Here is a 26,222-nt window from a genome sequence, read left to right as displayed (position 1 = left end):
GAAAATATATTTCTCAAACTATAGTTTTTAGAAGTCATCCTATGACTTGTCCAAGGTTTGGACCAAGCACATAGAACAACTGCAACTTTTTTTTTTTAAGTCTTTGCCCTTTGGAGATAAAAAGACTATCAGTTGATGTTATCAATTGTTATTAACAATTGAACATAGTTACTCAGATCTGTTAGACACATGGTATCCACTTTTCCCTGTCATGCTTTATTTCCACAGTCCATTCATAGGTTATGGCACATAATCTATTTATTGGTATCAGTGTATCTCTTAGGTGAGAAGGAACTAGAATAAATAGAATAGCATCCTAGAATGTAACTTGAGAGCATGCAATTTCGTGATACATATGCCAGGTCCATGTGGCAGTTTGTTTTTTTTCCTACTTGGGAAAGGACTTAGCTATTCACATCCAAGTATTTCCTATCCTCCCTTCCAGTTCCAGCCTTGTTTGGCTGGCCTGGAGAGAAAGTTAGGAGAAAGTTAAAAAAAAAAGCAGAAAAAACAGTTTTCTGGTGGCTAAAAATTATCATACATCTTTCTTCTAAACTTTGCATTGTTGCTATTCTCTCTTTATTAGTAATTCAAAGGAAGAGAATGCAAGTTAAAAAAGAATTTAATCTAATCCAGTCCTGACCCCAATTCATGAGACATATTTTGGCATCTCCATTGTATCCTGATCTCCATTGGTGAGGAACTACATCTTTTGAATTTTTTCTGGTTTTGAATTTCTGTTTTTGAATAGACTAATTAAAAAAAACAACAAACACCTCACTTTCTTGTCTGGTATCAATTCTAAGACAACTAACAAGGACTAGACATCTGGGGTTAAATGACTAGCCCAAAATCACACAACTAGGAAGTGTCTGAGGCCAGATTCGAACTGAGGTTCTCTCTACCCTAAGTTTGACTGTCTATCCACCATTGTATCTAAATGTTTCTATACTTCGTTTTTAAAAATAAGTTTTTCCTTGAATTTACTCAAAAAATTTTGTTGCCTTTTAGTTATTTCAGTTGTGTCTGAATGTGACCCTGTTTGGGGTTCTCTTGGCAAAAATCCAGGATGATCATTTTACAGATGAGGAAACTGAGGCAAGCAGGGTTAAGTGTCTTACCTAATAAGTGCCTACTGCAGTCCATCCTCCACTCAGCTGTAAAAGAGATCCCACATAAATGTCATTTCTCAGTTGAGCATTTTCTCTGGCTTCCTTCCATTCTTGAAATGCTCTTCCTCCTCAGTGTTAATTCCTGGCTAACCTGGCTTCATTTAAATCCCATGTAAAAGTCTACCATTTAAAGAAAGCCTTTGCCAATCCCCTTTAATTTTATTGCCTTCTTTTTGTTGATAATTATATATATTTGTTCATAGTTGTTTTTTAGATTGTCTCCTTTACTAGATTGTGAACTCTTTGAGAACGAAGATTGTCTTTTAACTTCCTTTGTATCTCTACCACCTTAGCACACTGCCTGGTACATAGTAGATGCTTAATAAATATGTTTACTTTTTAACTGACAGTGTAATATTCAGTAAGTTCTACCTTTTGTCTCTGACGTTCTTGGTCTTACCAATCACCTCTACTTTCTTCTCTCCATATGTCCCATGCCCCTGACTCCCAAAAGATCTAAATTTATTGATTTTTCTCATTGTATGGTTATTAGCATACATCCAGCATAGCTCTTGCCCTTATAAGGTAAATGTTAGCTATTGTTCCTTCTCAGATTTAAATATAGATCTTATTGTCTTTGTTTACTTAGTTGAATGATATATTCAGATCCAATATTGTCATCCCATGTTCTAATGGAATATGGATAGTGGTAATCTTTGGCTTTGGGGGCAGTTTCCTATAACAATGTTAGGGATGAAAGATATAAAAGAGAATGTGTTTGGAGCTTCCACATTCATGCCTTTGTTTTTGATCATCATTTGCCATATATTTCTTTTGAAGAGCATAATTGACAGGAATTGGAAAGTGAAAAGGTATAGCGATTAAGGGAAAAAGGAGTCAAGTTTGGCTCTTAAGTTATCATCCTAACTGATTAAAAGAAAGTGATTCATTCAGGAAAAAATAGTGTTATTTGAATGAGGAGTGAGGGAAGCTATAGAGGTCAAGATAACAAGTTATGAATGATTTTTAGACAAACATTTTCACATAAAATTGGTTTAGTATAGTTTGTTAAAAACAGAGATAAAAAAATGTCTCATATATCACAACCATTTTCTTTACTCTTCAGCCTGGGTACTAGACCTCCCAAATTCCAGTAAGACCACTTATTGTTGTTAAGGAAATTTTCCATTCAGGCTACATACACAGTATTCCAAGAGTTAATATCATTTCTTCAGCATATTAATTAAGAGAATAAAGACTCAAATTATTTCATAAATTTCAGTATTTTGTTGTTTTCATAGGGGATGTATATTATTTATGTTAGTTTTGATAAACATAAAACTGAAAGAAATGTCACTTGAGATGATTGGAGAGGAAAGAGAGGAAGAGATAATAGCCAAACAGTTGGATATTCTGCTGACAGAAGGTTATTTGATATGATAACTTCACTGAATTTGGGTATGGCATGGAATATGGTCTAAAGTGAATTTGCTTTGGACCCTGTGACAGGGAATTTATTTATTAAAAATAACAAATGGAGCTTACTATGAAACTTCTAATATTTAACACAATTTATGATATAGACCATTAAGATAACATTGTGGAGAGGCTACACCATGCTTTTATTTTGGTGTTCCTGTGAAGAAATATAAAATAATGTTTTCAAGGGTGACAGCTTTTTCATAATGGGCCAGACAATCTTAGTTAAAATGAAGGTAAATATTGAACAATCGTCAAATAAATTGCATCTGTCTAGACAACCACCCTAGCCATTTTGGAGCAAAATTAAGCCAATTGTTCACTTTAATTATGGTGTTTTTATTTTTTAAAAGAACAATGATTTTATTAATATAGTAAAGAAATTCTAAGGTTTGAAAGTTATAAAAATAGAGTATCTCTGAAAGGAAGCACAGGATTTTATAAACATAGTATTGTGTTGAGTATGTTTTTATAGGAGTATATGTAAGATAGAATCAACACTAATCTCAAGTTTCACAGAGGTCCTTAAAAATATGGTAATGATGGTATTTAGAAATCTCTAGGGGGTAGGTGGCTCAGTGGATTGAGAGAAAGAGAGGTCCTGGGTTCAAATTTGAGTTCAGGCACTTCATAACTATGTGACCCTGGGAAAGTCACTTAACTCCCATTGCCTACCTTTTACCACTCCTTCGGCCCTGGAGCCAATACATAGTATTGATTCCAAGATGGAAGGTAAGGATTTTTAAAAAATAGGCTCTGGGATCCTCCTCTATATTCATTTGTTTATATCTTTACGAATAGGTGGCAGGCCAAAGTCACTTGTTTATCTCCTATCTTAGCATTATTTGCATATTTATGTAATCCAAATTTCTTAGCAATAAGTAAGTCAAAAAAGCACCTTTTTATGTGCCTACTGTTGGCTCAGGCATTATGTACGTATGGGAGATACATTAACAGAAATGAAACAACCTCTGTCTCAAGGAGCATTCGTTCTTAAAGGGGGAGGGAAAAAAGGTATATATGTGTGCATTTGCAAATAAAAAAGACATTGAAAATAAACAAGATAAACTTAGAGGGGAAAACACTAGCAAGTGGGAGTAACTTCCAAAAAAGTACAAAGAAAAGGGGACATTTTAATGGAATCTTGGAGGAAAGCAAGGATTCCAAGAGGCAGAGGTGAAGAGGGAGAGTAGTAGTTTAGGTAAGGGAGATAATCAATGAAAACTCCCAGAAGTAGGAGATATGGAGTGCCTTGTGTGAGGAAGAGCAAGAAGTCTTATAACTGGACCTAAGAGCATATGGAGAGTGTTATAAAACTCAAAAGGCAAGATTGGGCTAGGTTGTGAAGAACCTTAAATACCAAACTTAGGATGCTCTATTTGGCCCTAGACAATAGGGAATCACTGTGCTTATTGATAAGGGAATGACATAGTTACATCTGCACTTAAGGAAAATCACTTTGATGACCATGTAAAGGATAGATTATAGTGAGGAGAGTCTAATTAAGAAACATCTTTGCCCAGGTTGATGAGGATCCAAGTATGGATGGCAGCTATTATTGAGTAGGAAGGACATGGAAAGAAAAAAATTGGCAACTGTTGGATTTGTGGGGTGATTGAGAATAAGGTTTTAAGGATGAAACTAAGGTTTTAAACATAAGTAGCTAGAAGCATTATGGTAGCCTTAAATGTAATGGGTAAGTTTGGGAGAGGGATGGGTTGAAGGAAAATATTGAATCCTATTTTGTATGTGTTGAGTTTTAGATGCTTATGGGACATCCATTCAAAATGTCCATTAGGCAATTGATAATGTGGGACTGGAATCAGAAGACGGAGATAACGCTAGATATTATTCCATGGAAGTTGATGAGATTACCAAGTGAGAAGTAAGAAGTTACTATAATGACCAGTGATGATCTAGCAAGGGATATTGAGAAAAGAGGGGAGGAGGAAGGAAATAAACATTTATAGAGCATCTGCTATGTGTCAGGCCCTGTGCAAAGTGCTTTACCACTCTTATGTCATTTAATGTTTAGAACACTATACCATCTGATTGCCCATATGTATATATACTCATGTGTGTATATATGTTTTATATACACATTCTATATGCTATATATACAAACATACTATATACTAATATAGGCTACATACTAATATAAGACTGTATACTAAAACAAGATAATTGGATTTTACTTAGAAGAGGGCTGTAGCTAATGTAGTTTCAGTAGACTGTAGTAAGGGTTAGAAAACAAATTTTTTCAGGGTAATGAAATAGAAGCAGCAAATTTGGATCATTCCTTTGTCAAGTGTAGCCTTAAAAGGAAATAAAGGAATGTGATCATAGTTGAAAAGGGAAGCAAAAATCAAGTGAAAGGGTCTAGGTTAAAATTTGTCTTTCTCCATTCAGAAAGAAGAAAGAAATCCAATGTCTTTTCAAATCCAAATGCAAAACCAAGGTAACCCTGCCCTTTAATGGGTGTCTCTGTATTTTTTAGTACCCACTATTTATGTAAAATACTTATGCACTCTAGTAAATAAAGCATAAATACTTTTCTCTTGCTTATCTTGTAATCTAGAGACAATGTGGCAGCATCAGAGTGAAAAAAGACCTAAGTTCAAGTCCTGCCTCTGATACATACTGGCTGTGTGACCCCAGGCAAGTCTCTCAGTGCTCTAGATAACCCTCTGTGACTATAAATTGCAGAGAAGGTGGCCATTTACATTGGTGGAGGAAATTTCCTTCCCTATATCATTGAAATTTTGGTTCTTCTCTATCTTAGAATTATAGTACTAGAAGTAGTATTAATTCAGAAATAATTTACTTAACAACAAAAACAAAAACAAAAACCCTTTGAAAGCAGAGGCTGTCTTATTTTTGCCTTTGTTTAGCAAAATAACAGAATATCTTATATGCACTAAGTTGAGAGAAAATATGATCACAGTTTGCCATGTAATAGATGGCACATACATAGATAGTTAAGATATAAAATAATAAAGTTAGGACACTTGTAGATAAATTCTATTAATAAACTTTTTTAAGAAAAGAAGAACATCAGATATCCAGAAGGAAAAAGAGAAACAGGATAGCTTTGAAAGTTTTCAGTGGGTTTTATTATGTAGTTATGAAATAAAGCAAGCTAAACATGTAAGAGATTTGTGATTTCATTTGTGTACAATCTTCTGTTTCTTAGTATATGGAGAGGTTTGTTTTATTTGGTTTTGTAAAGTTTGGAAAAAAATAACAAATTAAAAAATAAGTCAAGAAATTAAATTGCCCATATCAGTACACTATTGATGGAGATGCTGATAGTGGACCAATTCGGAATTAGACTAAGAAAAAATAGCTAACCTCTTCATACCATTTGAACCCAGATAATCCACTGCAAAATCCAAAACCCAAGGCAGATGTCCCACAAACTTCAAAATATATGTGAAATAGAAATGGGAAAATAGCTAAACAAATTGTGGCACATGGAATGTAATGGAATATTACATAAGAAATGGCAAATACAGAGAATTCAGTGAAGCAGAGAGAGACTTATTAATTATGCATAGTAAAGTAAGCAGAAAAAGGAGAATAACATACATGATGGCTAAAACAATTAGAAATGAAAAGAATAAAAAACTAAAGCTGAACATTGCAATTAAGATGACATAAACCTCCTTCCTTTCTTTGCAAAAGAGGAAGACTTTGGATGTGTAATATTATAGGTACTGTTTATCATGGTTGAACATCCTTCAAGGGAAGGATGCTTTGTAACACTTATTAGTAATCCATTGTCCATTGTGTTGTTTTATAATCATCACTTCATTATATCTATCTAGAAGCCTTTCTCTTGTAGCTGAAGATCTAAACAGCTCCTGATCTCTTTTCTTTGGATAAGGAAGATCATTTACAAAGTTCCCTGTCATTTTATATCACAAATTAATTATTCCTCATGCTACATTTATGGGTGGAAAGTCTGATATTAAAGGGAGAGGTTGGCCAAGTCATTTAGTTAAGATTATGAGGCAGTAAATCACTGCAAATTTCTGATTTGCACTTTAGCATCTGAGTGCCTATCTTGCCAATAGGCTTGATAAGGAAAATTGCCATAGCCCAATAGGTGATCTTATCACAGAAAGCCTAAAAATGATAGCAGTTTACAACTATAAATGACCTTCAAGATAATGAACCATAATTCTCTCACTTTGTTTGATGAACATAATGAGTTTGAGGAACATGATGCCCAGTTCATTTGGACCCCGACTAGGATCACCAAGCTAGTTACTGGGAGAGTTGAGACTGAAACCCAAGCCTTCTGACTTCATCTCCAGTGAATTTTCCACTTTGGTTGTTTTTTAAAGCAAAGAAAATTTAAACTAATTATGTAACTCCAGACATTTAATAGATAAAACATTAGAATTTACTAATATGTCAGACTTACAAATCCAACACTTTTAATGAACCATTTAAAGAACATTTTAAAAATAAAAGTGGAACAACAGTAAAAATTTCTAGTATGCCAAACAGTAAATGTCTGCAGTTGTTTACTGGTGTGCCAACACTTGGCTCATCTTGAAAGGGTAATCACAGTAATGCCATAGGTTCAATAAATGATTATCTCTTGAACAGTGTTTCTTCTTATCACAAATATGGATCAGTTTAAACAATACTTACTATAAACAGGGTCCAAGAAGCTTTGGTACAATTCCAGGAACATTGTGTTCTGCTTATAACAACAATTCTTACTGCTTACTGGGCTTTTTTCATTTTGACATGAGAGTACTGGCTAGACATTGGGATCTCAAAAACCTCCAAAACCTGGGACTGAGCAAGCTCATTCCCTAAGTGTCTGACTGACTGATACTTATTTAACCCAAATTTTTCTTCATAAGAATTCATGATGATCAAAAATTCTTGGAAATCCTGATCATTATACCATATTCTCACATCTGGGAGTACTACTGATTTCATGGAATGCAATCGATGACCATTTAGAGTTTCTTTTAGTAAACTATATTTTTGTATTTCTACTTTTCCTCTGTCTTCCATGTAATTTTCCCCATCTTTTGAAAATGTTGAGTTATTAGAAACCTAAGATTTCCCTTTAACCCAAGAGGCATGTAAGTACTGGTTTAGAATTCAAGTACTTAAATGAAAATTCTGACTTAGCCACTTGTTACATTTGTGACTTTGGAGAAAATTCATAACCTCTCTGGACTTCATTTGTAAAATGAAATAAATGAGTTTTGAGGTCCTTTTATGCTTTCATATCTACTATCCTGTTATTATAGGAAGTTGGTTCCCCTTTTAAAATGCTGTCCACTCCCACATAGTACTTCTCTGTAAATGTCTTCTTCCCTCCCATGATATCACTAGATTTGATACCACTAGTTTTGGTGGGGGGGGGGGGGGATCCCATAGAACAATGAGATATAGAGTAATGCTGCTTATAACAATCAAGTCAATAGAAGAGAACTAAGGTTAGTAGCACTCTCTCAGCACTGGTTTTGATGAAACAAGAATACTTCTCAGAGAGGTTTTCTGTAGGAATGTAGAAGAGTTTAACTAGATGACACTTGAGTGTGTTGTATGACCAACATTAATCAGCCTTGGTTTGTCATCTTGCTTTTATTATATTTATAAACCCTTACCTTCCATCTTGGAGCCAATACTGTGTATTGGTTCCAGGGCCGAAGAGTAGTCAGGGCTAGGCAATGGGGGTCAAGTGACTTGCCCAGGGTCACACAGCTGGGAAGTGTCTGAGATCAGATTTGAACCTAGGACCTCCTGTCTCTAGACCTTGCTGTCAATCCACTGAGCTACCCAGCTGCCCCTCATATTGCTTTTAAAAAGCCCATTAACTGGTGAGGAAGTGACCATTACTAGCCTAGGTTTAATATTGATTCTATATTATCAATTGTCAAATTATTCAAATAGAAACTCTGTCATCCCTGTTCTTATTTTTTTGAGTTCATGTCACAACTAATATTGTTACACTGGCAATCCACACCATGGCAATGTTCATTGTACAAAGAAATTTTTTAATTAAAAATTTTTATTTCTGAATTCTGCTTTCCACCAACTGAGAAAACAAGAAATGCACTCCCCATTATACATCTGAAGTCATATAAATGATTTCCATGATACAAAGGAAATAATTAAGATATATTTATTTATGAAATTAAAAATCTTATTTAATTAATAATATTTTTCCATGGTTACATGATTTATGTTCTTTCCTTCCCCTCCTACCTCTGCCCCCAGGTAGCCAATGTGTACTTCCACTGGGTTTTACATGTGTCATTGATCAAGACCTATTTCTATATTATTTATATTTGCACCAGGGTGATCGTTTAGAGTCTACATCCCCAATCATGTCCCAATTGATCCATGTGATCAAACAGTTTTTCTTCTGTGTTTCTGTGTCCACAGTTTTTCCTCTGATTGTGGATTGAGTTCTTGCTCATAAGTACATCAGAAGTGCCCTGGGTCATTGCATTGCTGCTGGTAGAGAAGTCCATTACATTCAATTGTGCCACAGTAAATCAGTCTCTGTGTACACCGTTCTCCTGGTTCTGCTCCTCTCACTCTGGATCAATTCCTGAAGGTCATTCCAGTTCATGTGAATTCCTCCAGGTCATTATTTCTTTGAGCACACAATAGTATTCCACCAACAACAGATACTATAGTTTGTTCTGCCATTCCCCAATTGAAGGGCATTCCCTCATTTTCCAATTTTATGCCACTACAAAGAGTGTGACTATTAATATTTTTGTACTCTTTTTCCTTTTGACCTCTTTGGGGTATAAACCTAGGAGTGGTATAGCCATATCAAAGGGCAGACAGTCTTTTAGTGCCCATTGGGCATAGTTCCAAATTGCATTCCAGAATGGTTGGATCAATTCACAACTCCACCAGCAATGCATTAATGTCCCAATTTTAACACATTGCCTCCAACATTTATTACTTTCCTTTGCTGTCATATTAGCTAATTGGCTAGGTGTGAAGTGGTACCTCACAGGTGTTTTGATTTGCATTTCTCTAATTATAAGAGATTTAGAACATTTTTCATGTACCTATTAATAGTTTTGATTTCTTTATCTGAAAATTGCATATTCATGTCCCTTGCCCATTTATCAACTGGGGAATGGCTTGATTTTTTTGTACAATTAATTTAGCTCCTTATATGTTTGAGTAATTAGATCTTTCTTTGCAGATATTTCCCCAATTTGTTGCTTCCCTTCTAATTTTGGTTCCATTGGTTTTGTTTGTACAAAATTTTTTAATTTAATATATTCAAAAGTATTTCTTTTACATTTTGAATTTTTTCTAACTCTTGCTTGATCTTAAAATCTTTCGTTTCCCAAAGATCTGACAAGTATACTATTCTGTGTTCACATAATTTACTTATAGTTTCCTTCTTCATATTCAAGTTATTTACCCAATCTGAATTTATCTTGGTGTATAGAATGTGAGATGTTGATCTAAACCCAGTCTCTCTCATACTGTTTTCCAATTTTCTCAGCAGTTTTTGTCAAATAGTGGATTTTTGTCCCCAAAATTGTGATCTTTGGGTTTATCATAGACTGTCTTGCTGAGGTCACTTACCACAAGTCTATTCCACTGATCCTACCTTCTGTCTCTTAGCCAGTACCATATTGTTTTGATGACCACTGCTTTATAGTACAGTTTAAGATCTGATACTGCTCAGTCACCTTCCTTCACTTTTTTTTTCATTATTTCCCTTGATATTCTTGATTTTTTGTTCTTCCAAATGACCTTTGTTATAGTTTTTTTTTTCCTAATTTGGCAAAAAAAGTTTCTTGGTAGTTTGATAGAAATGACACTAAATAAGTAAATTGACTTGGGTAGGATTGTCATTTTTATTATCTTAGCTTGTCCTACCCATGAGCACTCAATGTTTTCCCAGTTGTTTTGATCTAATTTTAATTGTGTGGGAAGTGTTTTGTAGTTGTGTTCATATAGTTCCTGAGTTTGTCTTGGCAGATAGATTCCCAAGTATTTTATATTGTCTATGGTGATTTTAAATGGAATTTCTCTTTCTAACTCCAGCTGCCTAGATGTGTTGGAAATATGTAGAAATTCTGATGATTTATGTGGGTTTATTTTGTGTCTTGCAACTTTGCTTAAGTTGTTGATTTGTTTCCACTCACTTTTTAGTTGATTCTCTAGGATTCTTTAAGTAGACCATTATATCATCTTCAAAGAGTGTTAGCTTGATTTCCTCATTGCTCATTTTCATACCTTATTTCTTTTTCTTCTCTAATTGCTAATGATAGTGTTTCTAGTACAATGTTAAATAACAGAGGTGATAATGAGCATCCTTATTTCACGAACCCTGATCTTATTGGGACTATCTCTAATTTATTTGACTTTCAGTTTTATTAATTTCTCCTTTGATTGTTAGGATCTCTAGTTTACTCTTCGTATGAGGATTTTTAATTTGTTCACTTTCTAGTTTTTTAATTTCCATGCCCAATTCATTGATCTCTGCCCTCCATAATTTGTTTATATATGAACTCAAGGATATAAATTTCCCCCTGAGTACTGCTTTGGCTGCATCTCATAGATTTTGAAAGGATGTCTCATCATTATCATTTTCTTCAATGAAATTATTAATTGTTTTTATGATATGTTCTTTAACCGATTTTGGAGTATCGTATTATTTAATTTCCACTTAATTTTTGATTTGCCTCTCCATGTACCCTTACTAATTATTATTTTCATTGAATTGTGATCTGAGAAGGTTGCATCTATTATTTCTGCTCTTTTGCACATGTTTGCAATGTCTTTATGCCCTAGTACATGTCATTGTGAACGTACCATGTGCGGCTGAAAAGAAGGTGTATTCCTTTTTGTCCATATTTATTTTTCTCTACATATCTACTAAGTAATTTTTCTAAGATTTCATTCACTTCTCTTACATCTTGATTATTTTTTGGTTTGATTTATCTAGTTCTGATAGAGGAAGGTTCAGGTCTCACGCTAGTGTAGTTTTTCTATCTATTTCATCCTTGAGCTCCACTAGTTTCTCCTTTAGAAATTTGGATGCTATACCATTTGGTGCATACATGTTGAGTACTGCTATTTCCTCATTGTATATACTGCCTTTTATCAGGATGTAATTACCTTCCCTATCTGTTTCGACTAGTTCTATTTTTACTTTTTCTTTGTCAGATATCATGATTGCGACTCCTGCCTTCTTTTTATCAGTTGATGCCCAATAGATTTGGCTCTATCCTCTTACTTTTACCATATGTGTATCTACCTTCCTCATGTGTGTTTCTTGTAGATAACATATGGTAGAATTTTGGTTTTTAATCCACTCTATTTCCTTGCTTTTTAGGAGTGAGTTCATTCCATTCACATTCAGAGTTATGAGTATTAGCTGGGTATTTCCCAGCATTTTGATTTCCACTCCTAGGCCTGCCCTTTCTCCTTTCACTATTTCTTTCTACACCAGTGTTTTGATTTTAATCATTTGCCCTAATTTCCACCCTTATTTTACTTCCCTTTCTACCACCCCACTTATTTTCTTAATGGTCTTTTTAAACTACCCCCCAACCCTCTCCCTCCCTTGTATTGCTTCCCTCCCCACCAGTCTGTTTGTTGCCCTTCTACTTCTCAATAGGGCGTGAATCAATTCTCTGCCCCAGTGGATCTAATTGTTCTTCCCTCTTTGAGTCTATTTCAATGCACATAAGAATTGAGGATTTCCTATTTCCAACTTTTTTACCCTTACAGTGTATTGGTGTTCTCCCCCACTCCTGCTGTGTGCTTCTTTATGATATATAAATTACTCCATTTTGTTTCTTTTCCCATTTCTCTTAGTATTAACCTGTTTTTAAAACTCTAGTTTATATATATATGTATATATATATACATATTTATTTATGCATACATATATCTATATACATATTTATATCTTGGCATTTCATCCTATACAGTTTGTCATTGTTCCCTCTAAATATAATTCTTCTAGCTACCCAGGGGATAATAAGAATTTTTAAGAGTTACCAATATCCTCTTTACCTGTAGGGATACATATCCTTTTAACTTATTGGGTCCCTTAAAATTTTTTGTTTCGTTTTGTTTTATTTTTTCCCCCTTTCATAATTGATGATTGTCTTGAGTTCTATGTTTGGGCATCAAATTTTCTGTTCAGATCTGGCCTTTTCCTTATGAATGCTTGGAAGTCTTTTATTTTTTTTTAGTGACCATACTTTTTCCTGCAAGAATATAGTCAATTTTACTGCTCATGGGTAGGACGAGCCAACATAATAAAAATGATCATCCTACCCAAACTCATCTTTCTTTTTAGGGCCATACCCATGGAACTTCCAAAAAATTTTTTTACTGATTGAGAAAAAAACATAACAAACTTCATTTGGAAGAACAAAAGATCAAGGATATCCAGGGAAATAATAAAAAAAAATACAAAGGAAGGGGGCCTTGCAGTCCCAGATCTCAGACTGTATTATAAAGCAGCGGTCACCAAAACAATCTGGTACTGGCTAAGAGACAGAAAGGAGGATCAGTGGTATAGACTCGGGATAAGTGACCTCACAAAACAGTATATGACAAACCTAAAGATCCCAGCTTTTGGGACAAAAATCCACTATTTCATAAAAACTGCTGGGAAAATTGGAGGACAGTGTGGGAAAGATTAGGTTTAGATCAATACCTCACACGCTACACCAAGATAAATTCAAAATAGGTGAATGACTTAAACATAAAGAAGGAAACTATAAGAAAATGAGGAGAACACAGAATAGTGCACATGTCAGACCTTTGGGAAGGGAAGGACTTCAAAACCAAGCAAGACTTAGAAAGAGTTACAAAATGCAAAATAAATAATCTGGATTACATCAAATTAAAAAGTTTTTGTACAAACAAAACCAATGTAACTAAAATCAGAAGGGAAGCAACAAATTGGGAAATAATCTTCATAAAAACCTCTGACAAAGGTTTAATCACTCAAATTTACAAAGAACTAAATCAATTGTACAAAAAATCAAGCCATTCTCCAATTGATTAATTGGCAAGGGACATGAACAGGCAGTTCTCAGCCAAAGAAATCAAAACTATTAATAAGCACATGAAGAAGTGTTCTAAATCTCTTATAATCAAAGAGATGCAAATCAAAACAACTCTGAGGTATCACCTCACACCTAGCAGATTGGCTAACATGACAGCTATGGAAAGTAATGAATGCTGGAGGGGATGTGGCAAAGTTGGGAAGCTAATTCATTGCTGGTGGAGTTGTGAATTGATCCAACCATTCTGGAGGGCAATTTGGAACTATGCCCAAAGGGTGATAAAAGACTGTCTGCCCTTTGATCCAGCTATAGCACTGCTGGGTTTGTACCCCAAAGAGATAATAAGGAAAAATACTTGTACAAGAATATTCACAGCTGCACTCTTTGTGGTGGCCAAAAATTGGAAAACGAGGGGATGCCCGTCAATTAGGGAATGGCTGAACAAATTGTGGTATATGTTGGTGATGGAATGAATAGTATTGTGCTAAAAGGAATAATAAAGTAGAAGAATTCCATGGAGACTGGAACAACCTCCAAGAAGTGATTCAGAGTGAAAGGAGCAGAACCAGGAAATCATTATACACAGAGATTGAGACACTATTGTACATTCGAAGGTAGTGGACTTCTCCATTGGTGTCAATGCAATGTCCCTGAACAAACTTCAGGGATCTAGAAAGTACTGTCTACAAGCAAAGGTTAAACTGTGGGAGTAAAAACAATGAGGAAAAGCAACTGCTTGACTACAGGGGTGGAGGTGATAGGACTGAGGAGAGACTCTAAATGAACACTCTAATGCAAATACCAACAACATGGAAATGGGTTAGAAACAGGAACACATGTGATAACCAGTGGAAACATGCGTCGGCTATGGGAGAGGGAAGGGTGTTGGGGGGGGGGGAGGAAAAGAAAATGATCTTTGTTTCCAGTGAATAATGTTTGGAAATGACCAAATAAAATAATGTTAAAAAATTGATATAAATGTAGTCCTTATAGAAAAGAGTTTGAATAAAAGAAAAAGATAACCTTTTTCTCCTTTCCCCATTCCTTCATATTTACCTTTTCAGGTATTCCATGCTCTTTGTTTTTTGATATCGAACTTTTCACAGAGCTCTGGTCTTTTGTTTGCAAAAACTTGGAAATCTTCTATTTTGTTGAATGCCCATACTTTCCCCTGGAATTATATAGTCAGTTTTGATGAATAGTTCATTCTTGTTTGAAGACCAAGCTCTCTTGTTTTTCTGAAAATCGTGTTCCATGCCTTATGGTCATTCAGAGTGGAAATTGCAAGGTCTTGTGTGACCCTGATTGGCATTCCTTTATATCTAAATTGTCCTTTTCTGGCTTCTTGTAAGATTTTTTCTTTTGCTTGAAAGCTTTGGAATTTGGCAATTACATTCCTGGGAGTTGTCTTTTGGGGATTTAGTGTAGAGGGTATTTTGTGAACCCTTTCTATTTCTATTTTGCCCCCTTGCTCCAGAGCATGTGGTCAATTTTCTTCTATTTTCTCCTGTAGAATAGCATCGAGTTTTTTGTTTATCTCTGTTTTTTTGGGTAGACCAATAATTCTCAGGTTGTCTCTTTGTCCTCTGTTTTCCTCATCTATCATCTTGTCAGTGAGATATTTTATGTTTTCTTCTAATTCATTAATTTTTTGGCTTTGCTTTTTTAATTCTTGCTGTTTTGCAAGCTCACTGTCTTCCAGTTGCTTATTTCTGGTCTTTAGGGACTTGATTTGTTTTTCAGCTTGTTCTACCCTTTTGTTAGGGACTTCCAGCTCTTTCTCCAATTGTGAAGACTTGTCTATCAAACTGCTGATCTCTTTTTCCCATTTTTCTTTCCAGAAGGTTTCCATCTTTTGAATAAGCTCCAATTTGAGATCTTCCAGAGCTTGTGGATCATTTCCATTTTGGGGGGCATGTTTTGATTTTGTTTGTGTTTCATCCTCTTTCTCTTTTTTCCTTGAGTACTCCTGCCATAGAAGTTTTCAATAGTCCCTTTTTCCCCTTTCCTCTTGGAGGCTTGATTTTGGGCCATGTGAGCCATCCCTTCGGTGGTTATTTTCCCCTTTCCTTTTTTGACTGAGATCTGGGTGATATGGGTGGGTTTTCTGTGGATTTAGATTGTCTCAGACTAGTTCTTCCCAGACTCCAATGTTTGTTAGCGTGCTGGTCTCTGTGCTCAGCGTGCCCACCCTAGTGCTGTGTGATTTCTTCTCACCCTTGCACAGGAATCTCCTGTAAAACTGCTCTGAGGGGTGGATATCTGGTTTTCCCTATCCGTTTCCTGGTAGCCTGGCTTGCCCACCTCTCAGTGCAGTGAGGGGCTATGCTTTGGCCTTAGGCAGTTTTTACAGACTCTGGAGACTCCTCACTGTTTGCAGTTTGTGAGCTCTCAAGTGCATAGAGTTTTCCCATGACACCACCCTGAGAAGTTGTTTCCTGGCAGTCTTTAGATCCCCAGGACCCTGGTGTTCCCCCCCCATCCCAGACAGAGAGGTTCCTCACTCACTCGCTGTCCCAGTGAGCTTTCTGATCCCCTACTTTGTTTTAATGGGGGAGGTGGAGGGGGGAAGGTTGCTCAATTCACGTTTTTATGCAAGCTTTTCCTCCTTATAGTGTGGCAATGTTCAAACCCCACGTACCTTCGTTTCTGTAGGGTACTGGAGAGTCCCGCTGTTCTTCCAAAGTTGATTTTTATGCTCTTTTGAGGTAGTCTATTTCGTTTGGTGCCGGGGAGAGGAAGTGATTTGCATCTAGATTGCAGCCATGTTTACTGGGAAGTCCTCCACTCTTTTTTAATTATCTTTTGATGATTCTCTTTAGTTCTGTGCTTTGACATCAAATTTACTGTTCAGGTCTGGTCTTTTCTTTAGGAATGCTTGGAATTCTTCTTTTGTGTTGAATGACCATACTTTCCCCTGTAAGAATATAGTCAGATTTGATGGGTAGTTTATTTTTGCCTGTAGACCTAGTTCCCCCTGCTTTCTGGAATATCATATTCCATGCCTTTTGGTCCTTCAGTGTGGATGCATCCAGATCCTGTGTAATCCTCACGGTGGTTCCATGGTATCTGAATGGCTTCTTATTGGCAGCTTGTAATATCTTTTCTTTGGTCTGAGAGTTCTCGAAATTAGCTATAACATTCCTGGGTGTTGTCAGTTGGGGATTAAATACAGGAGGTGATCTGTGGATTCTTTCAATCTCCACTTTCCCCTCTTCTTCTAGGATATTGGGGCAGTTTTCCTGAATAATTTCCTGTAGTAAAAATTATATCCAGGCTTTTTCTTTTGTCATGGTCTTCTGGTAGACCAATGATTCTTAAATTGTCTCTTCTTGAACAATTTTCTAAATCGTCTGTTTTGTGAATGAGATGCTTCATATTTTCCTCAATTTTTTTTCATTCTTTTCATTTTGTTTTATAGTGTCCTGCTGCCTTGTGAGGTCACTTAATTTCAGTTGTTGTATTCTGGTTCTTAAAGACTGGATTTCATCACTGGATTTTTGGTCATCCTTTTCCTTCTGGTCTGATTTTCTTTGGAGGCTGTCTTTCATCCTCTTTACCTTGTCTTTCATCTCCTTTGCCTCATTTTCCTGCTGGTTGGTTTTGGATTTCAAGACAGTATTTTCTTGTTTTAGTTCAAGTGCCTCTGTTTCCAGATGACATATCTTAATTTTTAAGTTCTTTTCCCAATTGTCTTCAACCTTTCTTAATTGTGTTTTGAGTTCTTCCACAGCCTGTATCCAATTCCCTGGGATTTCTGATTTATTGTTTGCTGATCCTTCCCCCTCTGTTCCGTTTGCTGAGTAGAAGCTGTCTATTGTAGTCTTTTTCTTCTTTTTCTGTTGTTTGCTCAAATTCACCCTTTCTTTATTCCCCGTATTTGTCTGTGCTCTTGCTCCTCTCATTTTTTTTTTGTTTGTTTGTTTTGGGGGCTTCTGTCAGTCTCCTCTCTTGGAGCTTTAACTCAGTGTAGTTTCTGGTGAAGGGTTGTTGGGTTTGAGCTTCCCTGTCCTCTGGAGGCTTTTGATTGGATTAAGGTCCATCAGTCAATGAGGATGGGTGTGGTGCCTGGGATTCCCTGAGTTCTGGAGACTTTTGATGGGATTAAGTTCCATTTAATTGGGCTGGGTGTGCTCTGAGTCCAAAACTTCCTAGAAGGCTGGAACAAATATGGAGGATCTCCACAGGTCTGGCCAGGCTGCCAGATCTATGCTCCCTCTCTAGCTCCTTCCCCGCCATCAGTGTTGGATGCTCCAAACTTAGTACAGCCCTGCTTGCAAGGTATGCCCTTCAGATGAGCACCTTAGCCCACCCAGAATTTCCATCTGCCACTGTATTCTTAGTGTTCTGGGTGGGAGGGGGTATGGGTCCTGGGACCTTCCTTCTGTCTTCCCCTTAAACCTAGTGTTCTCAGATTCTTCCTTTTCCTGGGGCTTACCATTTGAATTAAGTCCAGCAGGAGGGTTTCTTGGCTCTGTCTTGTTAAAGTTATTTTTCAGTCCCCTAGGAGCATTCAGTTTGTGATTGGTTAGGAAGGGTTTTTAGAGGTCTGAACTTCTGCTCCTTCTAGGCCGCCATCTTGACTCTGCCTCCCATTACTATCCTTATTCAGCAAATGAACTATACTGCCTTTCCCAAAGACTGTTTTGGAGTGGCCATAGTCAAGATAGGTATAATTTAGTGATTATGGGGGTACAGACACAGAAGTGACAGTGATGCTTAGCAGCAAGTCACAGAAGACAGATCCATGTGGACCTTTTAGTTTGGAGTGTGGAGTAATAGAGCTATTAGTGATAGGGAAATGACCTTGGCTCTCCTTCCCAATCGCAATCCTTGTTTATTTACAATATTAAACCTTCTGTTAAGTAAATGTAGAAGTCAGATTATGTTACTAAGCGATCCAAATCTGAAGACAGCCATTTTGGCCTATCAGTCTGGTACAGAGAGAGAGACACTGGACTTTCAATCTTACCATCTCTAGAAGCATTACAATCCACATTTTTCACTAGGCCCTGCAGTCCATTAATATAGACTATGCTAAGTCTTATTCTGACTGTGGATCCATGATATTTGAATTGTTTCTTTATTACTGCTTTATATATTTTTTCTTGACTTGTGAGTTTTAGAATTTGGCCATAATAATTCCTAGGAGTTATCCTTTTGGGATCTCTTTCAGGAGGTGATCAGTAGATTCTTTCAACGTCCATTTTATCCTTTGGTTCTAGAATATCAGGCAGTTTTCCTTGATGATTTCTTGAAAGAGGATCTTTAATCAGTTTTTTGATCATGGCTTGTAGTTAGTTCAATAATTCTTTTTTTAATATTTCAACTTTATTTATTTAATTAACTAATTTAGAATATTTTTCTATGGTTGCATAAATCATGCTCTTTTCCTTCATTTCTCCCACTCTCCTCCCATAGCCCATGAACAATTCCACCAGATTTTACATGTCATTCATTAAGAACTATTTTTATATTATTAATATTTGGAGTTATTAGTGTTATTGTTTAGAGTATACATACCCAAATCATATCCTTATCAACCCATGTGATCAAGCAGTTGTTTTTCTTCTATGTTTCTACTAACACAGTTCTTCCTCTGAATGTGGATAGCATTCTTTCTCATAAGTACTTCATATTTGTCCTGGATTGTTGCATTGCTGCTAGTAAAGAAGTCTATTATATTCAATTGTGCCACAGTGTATAAGTCTCTGTGTATAGTATTCTCCTGGTTCTGCTCCTTTCACTCTGCATCAATTCTTGGAGGTCATTCCACTTCACATGGAATTCCTCCAGTTCATCATTACTTTTAACACAATAGTATTCCATCACCATACCAAAATTTTTTCAGCCATTCCCCAATTGAAGGGCATCCACTCATTTTATAATATTTTGTCAGAGTGTGGCTATTAATATTTGTTTTTTTTGTTGTTGTTTTTTAACATTATTTTATTTTGTCATTTCCAAACGTTATTCATTGGAGACAAAGATCATTTTCTTTTCCTGCCCCCCTCCCCTCTTTTTCTCCCCCTTCCCCTATTGACTTGTTTTCTGAAAAGGCTTCATTTATTATTTCTGCTTTTCTGCATTTGTGCAGAAAATTTTACCTCTTTCTTATTTATTTTTTGATTTGATTTATCTAAATTTGATAGTGGTCAGTTCAAATCTCCCACTAATATGGATTTACTGTCTATTTCTTCCTTCAATTCTCCTAGTTTCTCCATTAGAAATTTGGGTGCTGTACTATTTGGTGCATACATATTGATTAGTGATATTTCCTCATTATCTAAAGTCCCTTTTAACAAAATATAGTTACCTTCCCTATCCCTTTTAATCAGGCCTATTTTTGCTTTGGATTTGTCAGATATCATGATTGTAACTCCTGCCTTCTTTCTATCAGTTGAGGCCCAGAAGGTCTTACTCCATCCTTTAATTCTGACCTTGTGGGTGTCTACCCTCCTCATGTGTGTTTCTTGAAGACAACATATGGTAGGGTTTTGGATTCTAATCCATTCTGCTATTCATCTATGTTTTATGGGTAAGTTCATCCTATTCATGTTCAAAGTTAGGATTGTCACTTGTGGACTCTCTGGCATTTTGAAATCCTCCCCTAATTCTGACCTTTTTTCTTTAGCTATAAACTTTTAAGCCAGTGATTTACTTTGAATCAGTCCCACTAGTCCCCCTAGTCCCCTCCCTTGATATGTTTCCCTTTCTATCATTTCCCATTTTTCCTGCCAAAAGGCTTCCATCTTTTGGATAATTTCCAATTTAAATTCTTCAAGAGTTTGTGGAGAATTTCCATTTCCTTTGGAAGGTTTCGGAGCATTTGCTTGTGTTTCCTCTTCTATCTCCTCTGTATTTTGTATTTTTGCTCCATAAAATGTGTCCAAAGTCACCCCCTTCTTCTTGCTTTTCTTGGTGTTTGGAGGCTTTTGCACTTCTCTACTGTTTGCCATCTCTATCTGAGTGAGGAGGAGTGGCTCTTAGTGTATCTGTCTGATGAACCGAGGCTTTAGCCCCAGGCAAATTGTCCTTTCTCCGCAGCTGCTCTGTCTTCCCGGGGAAGCCCAGGGTCTTCCCTCCCCTGCATGCCGGCTTTTCGGGTGTTACTGCTCTCAGTTCCCTCCAGTTGCTTCTCCGCTGCCTTAGTTCCATGCCCTGAGCCTGGCACAGCACTGTCCGCAAGGTACCTCAGTGCCTTTGCTGGCGGTTTCACTGGAGACGTTCCCCACTCACTCGCTGTCCTGGTGAGAGCTCAGGTAGCTCACTCTGGTTTGGTGGGGGAGGTGGGGTGGGGGAGGGGCGGCTCAGTTCACTTTTATGTGCAAGCTTTTCCTCCTTATTATAGTGTAGAAATGGTCAAGCCCCATGTACCTTCACCTCTGTGGAGTACTGGGAGTACTGGGGTGTCCTTCTGTTCCTCCAAAGGTGATTTTTATGCTCCTTTGATGTAGTCTATTTCGTTCGGTGCCGGGGAGAGGAAGCGTGTGGCATCTAGATTGCAGCCATGATTACCCGGAAGTCCGCATCTCTCTTATTATAAGAGATTTAGAACACTTTTTCATGTGTTTATTGAGAGTTTTGATTTCTTTAACTGAAAATTTCCTATTCATGTACCTTGCCCATTATGAATTGGAGAATGGCTTGATTTTTTTTTACAATTGATTAAGCTCCTTATAAATTTGAGTAATTAGACCTTTGTCAGAGGTTTTTGTCATAAAGATTTTTTTTCCAATTTGTTGTTTCCCTTCTAATTTTGGGTATATTGGTTTTCTTTGTACAAAAACATTTTAATTTAATGTCATCAAAATGATTCATTTTACATTTTGTAATATTCTCTATTTTTTGCTTGGTCTTAAAAGTTTTCCTTTTCCACAGATCTGACAGGTAAACTATTTATTCTCACCACCTAATTTACTTATAATTTCCTTCTTTATATTTAAGTCATTTACCCATTCTGAATTTATCTTGGTGTAGGGTGTGAGATGTTGAACTATACCTAATCTCCCATACTGTTATCGAATTTTCCCACCAGTGTTTGTCAAATAGTGTTGGTTTTTTTGTACCAAAAGTTAAGATCTTTGGTTTTATCGTACACTATCTTGCTGAGGTTATTTACCCCAAGTCTATTCCACTGAACCTTCCCTTTGTCTCTTAGTGAGTACCATATTGTTTTGATGACCACTGCTTTATAATAGAGTTTGAGATCTGATACTGCTAGGTCCCCATCTTGCACAACTTTTTTCATTATTTCCCTTGATATTCTTCATCTTTTGTTCTTCCAAATGACCTTTGCTATGTTTTTTTTTTTTTTTCTAATTGAGCAAAAAAGTTGCTTGGCAGTTTGATAGATATGACACTGAATATGTAAATCAGTTTCGGTAGGATTGTCATTTTTATTATGTTTGCTTGTCCTAACTATGAGTAATTAATGTGTTTCCAATTGTTTAAATCTTGTTTTAATTGTGTGGAAAGTGTTTTGTAGTTGTGTTCATATAGTTTGTTTGTCTTGGCAAATAGATTCCTAAATAATTTATATTATCTAGGGTGATTTTAAAATGGAATTTCTTTTTACTCTTGCTGCTGAGATATGTTGGAAATGTATGGAAATGCTGGTTGATGTGGGTTTATTTTGTATCCTGCAATTTTGCTAAAGTTATTAGTTATTTCCACTGGTTTTTTAGTTGATTCTTTAGGATTCTTTAAATAGGCCATCATATCTGGAAAGAGTGATAGTCATTGCCTATTTAATACCCTCAGTTTCTTTTTCTTCTCTAATTGCTACTGCAAATGTTTTTAGTACAATGTTAGGTAATATAGTTGGTTATGGGCATCTTTGTTTTACTCCTGATCTCATTGGGAAGGCTTCTAATTTATCCCCATTGCAGATGATGCTTGCTGATGGTTTTAAATATATATTATTTATTATTTTTGTAAAGACCCTTCTATTCCTGTACTTTCTAATGTTTTCAGTAGGAATAAATGTTGAATTTTGTCAAAGGCTTTTTCTTCATCTATTGAGATCATCATGTGATTTCTGTTGGTACTGTAATTTTTAGGGGACTCACACTCCTTACATGGAGAAATGAGAGTTGAAGGCAGTGAGAAAAATGTTGATGAAAATGACTTCACTCCCTCCCTTAGTCCCTGAGTTACTTGAGGGAGAGAAAATGGAGATCTCCCCTCAGTGAAATCTTGCCCCTTTATGGACATGCTGAACTCAAGGGTGGCAGGGAAGTCTTCTCTACAAGGAGAGGTATATGGCACCTCAATCTGGATATGTGCTGCTTTGGGGAAACAAGATGGGGTATGCCAGTGGACTTACTCTCTAGATATAAATAAACAAGGTTGAATTCACTATCTGACTGCTTATTTGATTTAATTGTTGATTGGAGCAAAGGGTCAAGGTTAGAGGGGTTCTAGTTGCCCTAAATCTCTTTTCTAAATAAAACTAATTACTTAAGTACAAGGTTTTTTCATACTTAAAGGAGAAGTAATATATGGGAGAGCACTGGTCACCAATTTAAGTTCAGTATCTCAATAGTACATGGAATAAAAAATCTTTGATGAAATTAGGGTTCTTGACAGGACCTGTGATGTATAGATTTATAAACAGGAACTCTCAGTATTAGCATTTTTGTATTTCCACAGGTGTCTTGAATGGCCCTGAGAATGTTGCCCTTTTCATCTTTGATACTGTTAATTTGTATTTCTTTCCTTTTTTATTAGATTAACCAGTACTTTATCTATTTTATATATTTTTTCAAAGTACCAGCTTCTAGTCTTATTTATTCAACAGTTCTTCCACTTTGAATTTTATCAATTCCTCCTTTAATTTTTAGGACTTCTAATTTAGTTTTATCTGGGGATTTTTAATTTGTTCTCTTTCTAGTTTTTTTAATTCGCATACCCAATTCATTGACCTCTTCCCTCCCTTAGTCATTAATATATGCACTCAGGGATGTAAATTTCTCCCTGAGTACTGCTTTGGATGGATCCCATAGATTTTGATATGATGTCTCCTCATTGTTCTCCTCATTTTCATCAGTGAAATTATTGTTTCTATGCTTTGTTTTTTAACAAGTCAGTTTTGGAGAATCATATTATTTAATTTCCAATTGATTTTTGATTTGCCCCTCCAGGTGCCCTTACTAACTATTATTTTTATTGCTTTATGATCTGAGAAGGTTGCATTTATTATTTCTGATCTTTTGCATTTGTTTGCCATGTTTTTACGCCCTAGTACATGGTCAATCTTTGTGACTGTACCATGTGCTGCTGTAAAGAAGGTGTATTTATGTCCTTATTTATTTTTCTCCACATATCTATTAACTAATTCACATCTCTTACCTCTTTCTTGTTTATTCTTTGGTTTGATTTATCTTGAGCTGATAGAGGAATGTTCAAGTCTCCCACTAGTGTTGTTTTACTATCTATTTCCTCCTTGAGCTCCACCAATTTTTCCTTTAGAAATTTGAATACTATACTTTTGGTTCATACATGTCGAGTACTACTATTTCCTCATGGTCTATACTGCCTTTTATCAGGATGTAATTACCTTCCCTATATCTTTTAATCAGATATATTTTTACTTTGTCTTTGTCAGATATCATGATTGAGAGTCTTGCCTTCTTTTTCTTACTTATAGACCAGTAGATTTTCCTCCAGTGTTTTACCTTTACCCTGTGTGTGTATCTACTCACCTTATGTGTGTTTCTTGTAGACAACATATGGTAGGATTTTCGTTTCTAATCCATGCTATTTACTTCTGTTTTATGGGTGAGTTCATGCCATTCACATTCAGAGTTTTGATCATATAAATTTTAGATTTATTCTACCCTGTTTAGTTTTTAGAATTTTAGCAACTGGGAATCTATACATCCCCATTTATGGATTAAGTGTGGGGAGGATGGTCTATGACCCACTTGTGCTAGCAAGTGACAAATCAGAAACAACTGACTGAACCCCTGGGCTGTCCAAAGCCAAGTTTAAGCCACCATTGGTACTTGTAAGACACAGGAAGTGACATAAAGAACTGCCTTTATATTTCATGTCACTTCCTGTAAGAGGGTCTGGCAGTGGAACTTGCCTTGGAGGAACTTGAGCTTGAGACCTCAAACTGCTTCCCTGAGATGATCACACCATGAATGTTAAGGTTGACTATCCTTTCCTTGGCTTTCTGGAGGCAGCAGCCTCTGTAAAGGCCCATCTCTTGGGACCCCCTTTCCAATTGCCTTCAGAAAATCCCCTTGGCTGAGACCACTGAACTCCCACTGGTTCAGACCAGGCCTGGGCAGTTATATTTCTTCCTTCTATTGTAAATAAACCACCATGAAATTCCATTCTGACCTCAGTATTTCATTGGGATTTAGAATTTAAATCCCTGGGGACCAACTTAAAAAAATTTATATATATTCAGGATCAACCCTAAATTTTACCCTTAACAGTCACCACCTGTGTATTACCCATCATTTTGATTTCCTCTCCTAGTCCTGCCCTTTCTTCTTTCATTATTTCCTTCTAAACCAGTGTTTTGTTTTTAATTGACCCTCCTAATCCCCACCTTTATTTTACCTCCCTTCCTACCCCTCCCTTCTTATTCCCCTCTTATTTTTCTTTAGTGTCTATTAAATTACCTTCTCCCTTTCTTTCCCTTTCTTTTCGTACTTTCTCCTCCACTCCATTTCCCCCCCCACCCCCCCCACCCCCCCCACCCCGGTTTTTCCTTTTCAACTTCCCTGTAGGGTAAGATAGAATTATATACGCCAGTGGACCTAGATGCTCTTCCCTCTCAGAGTTGATTTCACTGAAAGTAAGTTTTAAGTATTTTCTATTAGCACACCTTTACTCTTCTTATATCATATTATTCTCCCCCCCCCCCCCAGTGCCTCTTTATGAAGTATAATTTATCCTATTTTTCTTATTCCTTCAAGTTTTTCTTGATGCCATTTGTCCCCTCCTTTCTTTTTTATATATCATCCTTAATCAATTAGTACCCCAACCACTACCATGAATAATCTAACTACTATGTATTTAACACAGTTTTTGAGAGTTACAAATAATTGGAAATCTTTTATTTTGTTAAATGCTCATACTTTTCCCCTAGAAGTATATAATCAGGTTTGATGGGTAGGTGATCCTTGGTTGTAGACCCAATTCTCTTGCCTTTCTGAATATCATATTCCAAGCCTTGTGGTCCTTTAGTGTGGAAGCTGCCAGATCCTGTGTAATCCTGACTGATGTTCCTTGATATCTGAATTGTCTCTTTCTGGCTTCTTGCAATATTTTCTCCTTAGCTTGGAAGCTCATAAATTTGGCAGTTGGGGGTTGCCTTTTGAGAATTTAATGTAAGTGTTATATATGGATTCTTTCAATGTCTATTTTTCTCTCTTCTTCAAGAATATTAGGGGATTTTTCTTGGATAATTTCTTGTAGTATGATGTCAAGGTTTCTGTTTATTTCCAGGTAGGCCTATGATTCACAAATTGTTTCTCTTGGACGTGCTTTCCAAGTCTGTCATCTTTTCAATGAAATATTTCATGTTTCCTTCTAATTTATCACTTTTGACTTTGCTTTATTA

The 26,222-nt window shown here is 36.2% G+C and overlaps 1 protein-coding gene across 12 annotated transcripts in view; it reads left to right on the top strand.

Annotated features, from left to right (window-relative positions):
* MAOA (monoamine oxidase A) overlaps positions 1–26,222 on the top strand; it is a 141,380-nt gene that overhangs the window by 60,548 nt on the left and 54,610 nt on the right. Inside the window, exon 1 of one of the 12 annotated variants that reach the window (XM_056826109.1) lies at positions 24,775–24,797. The exons of the other annotated variants lie outside the window; for them this stretch is intronic. Within the exon in view, the coding sequence (XP_056682087.1) occupies positions 24,786–24,797 (12 nt within the window). The 5' untranslated portion in view covers positions 24,775–24,785. Of the gene's footprint in view, positions 1–24,774; positions 24,798–26,222 lie in introns of those variants that run through there. 12 annotated transcript variants of the gene reach the window in all.

The sequence above is a fragment of the Monodelphis domestica genome, chromosome 4, assembly GCF_027887165.1.
Source record: "Monodelphis domestica isolate mMonDom1 chromosome 4, mMonDom1.pri, whole genome shotgun sequence".
NCBI classification, from domain to species: Eukaryota; Metazoa; Chordata; class Mammalia; order Didelphimorphia; family Didelphidae; genus Monodelphis; species Monodelphis domestica.
The sequence above is the reverse complement of the archived record's forward strand: the minus strand, read 5'-3'. Positions and strand labels throughout refer to the sequence as shown.